Raw genomic sequence first — 3,065 nt, forward strand, 5'->3', positions numbered from 1 at the left:
GACGTCGGTTGGCAGGGGCTCTCTTCCAACCAGGGACTCTGGGATCTGGGACTCGTCCGTCTCAGGCTGACCTGAATGGCTTTCATAAGTGGCTTTGATGTTCTCCAAGGCAGGGGACGAGAAAGCATGGGGACAGCCTGAGCAACGTCGGCCCAGCAGGGACACAGTCCCTGTCCAAGCCCACTGGCCGGGACTGGTCGCGTGACCCCCCAGCCCAGTGACGAGGGACACTGGGAGACGCATGAGGAGCATTTGTTCGGTGCTCCTGTCTGTCACAGCGCCTTGGCTGCCCTGGGCACTGAGCCAGCTGCCTTCGAACTCCCTACACAGGAGGGGAGGGCACGGCGCCTGCTCCCAAGGAGACTGCAGCCTAGTTCCGTGTGGGAGACCAACTCGCACGGTCACGGATTGTCGGCCCCGGGGGAGAAGGAGAAACGCAGCTCGTGACGACCCCGGCGGAAGGGCCTGAGTCGTTATGAGCTGGAGGAGAAGAGGGCGGAGCAAAGGGAACATCTCTGGGAAGACGTGACGCACGCGCTCAGTTCTCGGGGGGTGGCGGGGTGGGGAGAAAAAAAGGGTTCACCAAAGGGACACGACGGGGAAAAACACGTCACCGGGGAGGGCACGGCGTGTGTCTGTGTGACCTCAGCCTCACCTACGAGCTCCTTGGATGGTTCACCACTGAACAAAGCCCCCCACCCCCTCTCTGGCCACAGCTCTGACCGCCTGCAAAGAAATGCATTTCTGCAAGCCTCCCCCGGCTAAGGCCTCCTCTCAGAAAACAGACCAGCCACGAATCTCTAAGATGCCATGCGGCCTGTGCTGGGGCTTGATTTGAATCGGCTCAGGGACTGAACAGTCGGTGAGAGGCCATCCTATGGAGACACTATCATACGGAGACGCTGCCGGGGGCTCGTATGGCCCTGGACGGGGCCGCTAGCGGCTGCGGCCAGCTCACTCCCAGCCCTGACGGTCCCAGGGTTGCTGTGGGGTGAAATCGGCCCGGGGGTCGGGTGTGGGGAGGCTGCATGTTACCAGCTCTGTCTAACCGGCTGCTTGAGAAGTTTGCCTCCCAATGGGAAGTCACCCTGGACCCCCGTGTCTGAAAGGGGGCACCCGTGGGTGACCACAGGCGTGGTCTGTCTGACTCACCCCAAAAGGCCTCACAGGGTGTTTTTAGAGCTTTTAAAAATGAGTTGTCGACATTTAAAAAAAACTGGAAAATTTGCATAAAAATCCGGATTTCTGTTACTCGGAAAAAAATCAGAAACTCTGACACCACCATAATGGGTACCCCTTTGATGCCACAGTCTCCGCCCCTCCCTACTGCCCTGGCAATGCCAAGGCCAGGTGTCAGCTTTCCTTACACACGGCCCGACCCCCAGCTCACTCAGGTGCATCCCTGCCAGGCCACGGGGCTGGACGAGCTCTCCAGGCCCAATCGTCTTTAACGCTCTGTGACTATTCCATACGCTCACTATTTTTCCCTCTTTTTATCCAAATATGCCTCATTCTTGGGTTCTTTTGGCAGAACCCAAGGTTCATAGCCTTGGCTAAATAGTTGAATTACTTGGCGGGGGCGGGGGGAGGCTGGGGGAATTTGAAAAATCCACGTGCAGGCTGCACCTGGAGGTAGGACCCAGGCATCGGTCTTCCTAAAGCTCCAGGTGGCTCCGGCGTGCAGCCAAGGCTGAGAACGACTGAGCTAGAGCTGATAATGCACTGGACCAGCTCGTGAGGGGGTGAGCCCCCTGTCACTGGAGGTGGTTAAGCCACGGCGGATGAGCGCTTTGCTGGCATGCATGGGAGGAACTTAGCAGCAGCCGCCGCTCTTCTGGGCTCATCCTTCTCTGTGCTCGCTCCCTGCCTTTGCCCCCAGGCTCCTCCCAAGCCCAGCTTAGCCTCACTGAGCGTGGTGAGTACAGAGTTGGTCTAAGAGAGGGCTTCTTCTCTGATGAGCCCCAACTAGAGCATCGAGCACCCCACCCCCTGCCAGCTGCACCATGCCTCCTGTGTATCAGCTGGGACTAAGCAGGTGGTGACATGGGGTAGTCCTATGCAGTCCACGAGACCGGCCGCCCTCCCCTGTTTAGATGGCATTACGAAGGGGAACGAACATGGACTTGAAATCACAAAGTCTTGGAGGAGAGTCCTGGCCCTGCCACTTTTAGTCTCTGAGCCTCATTTCTGCATCCGCATCTATCTACTACAATCTTGTGTCTTGTTTTCATTAAGTCGTGAGTGTGAAAGCTCGTGGCATCAGGGGCAGCTCCACTGCTGAATAAGTGGTGGCCGTCAGTCCTCTGTGAAGGGGACCTGGAATCAGTCACTCGAGTGGTCTCCACAGGTCCTAGAGTGGCAGGAGGCAGGCTGTGGGGTAGGAGAACGTTTCTCTCTGCCTGGAAAGGAGAATTCACAAACTCATGGGGGGTTTGTTGTTGTTGTTGTTGTTTGTTTGTTTGCTTGTTTCTTTTGTCACCTGGATTTTCTCCCTTTTTTCAGATACTGGCTGACCAACAAAGTCCACATCAAAAGACCCACCACCGGCCTCTTGATGTATACCCTGGCCACACGTTTCTGCAACCAGATCTACCTCTACGGCTTCTGGCCCTTCCCGCTCGATCAGAACCAGAACCCCGTCAAGTACCACTACTACGACAGCCTCAAGTACGGCTACACCTCCCAGGCCAGCCCCCACACCATGCCCTTGGAATTCAAGGCCCTGAAGAGCCTGCACGAGCAGGGGGCTTTGAAACTGACTGTCGGCCAGTGCGACGGGGCCACGTAATTGGGCGCCTGGGGGAACTCAGTGGCTCACATTTCCTGCCAGCTACACCACGGGCAGATGGGAGTCGGGGTGGCACAAAATATAGAACAAGCAGGCTAGTGGTTTTCTTTGTTCAAGTGTAAAACAGTGACCAGAATATATATATCTATATCTGCATATATATATTGACCTGAGTATTTATAACTGTGTGGTGTTCATCTAGCATTAGGCAGATAAGCCACAGGAAGAAGGTGTGGAGAACCCACCAGAATTCAGACTCGGTCCACCTTTGGGGGCG

General features: G+C 56.2%; 1 protein-coding gene across 1 annotated transcript in view; it reads left to right on the forward strand.

Annotated features, from left to right (window-relative positions):
* ST8SIA2 (ST8 alpha-N-acetyl-neuraminide alpha-2,8-sialyltransferase 2) overlaps positions 1–2,788 on the forward strand; it is a 25,860-nt gene extending 23,072 nt beyond the window's left edge. Inside the window, exon 6 of the mRNA XM_015598708.1 lies at positions 2,503–2,788. Within this exon, the coding sequence (XP_015454194.1) occupies positions 2,503–2,788 (286 nt within the window). The remainder of the gene's footprint in view (positions 1–2,502) is intronic.
* The last annotated feature ends 277 nt before the right edge of the window (positions 2,789–3,065 follow it).

Source organism: Pteropus alecto, unplaced genomic scaffold (assembly GCF_000325575.1).
Source record: "Pteropus alecto unplaced genomic scaffold, ASM32557v1 scaffold59, whole genome shotgun sequence".
NCBI lineage: Eukaryota > Metazoa > Chordata > Mammalia > Chiroptera > Pteropodidae > Pteropus > Pteropus alecto.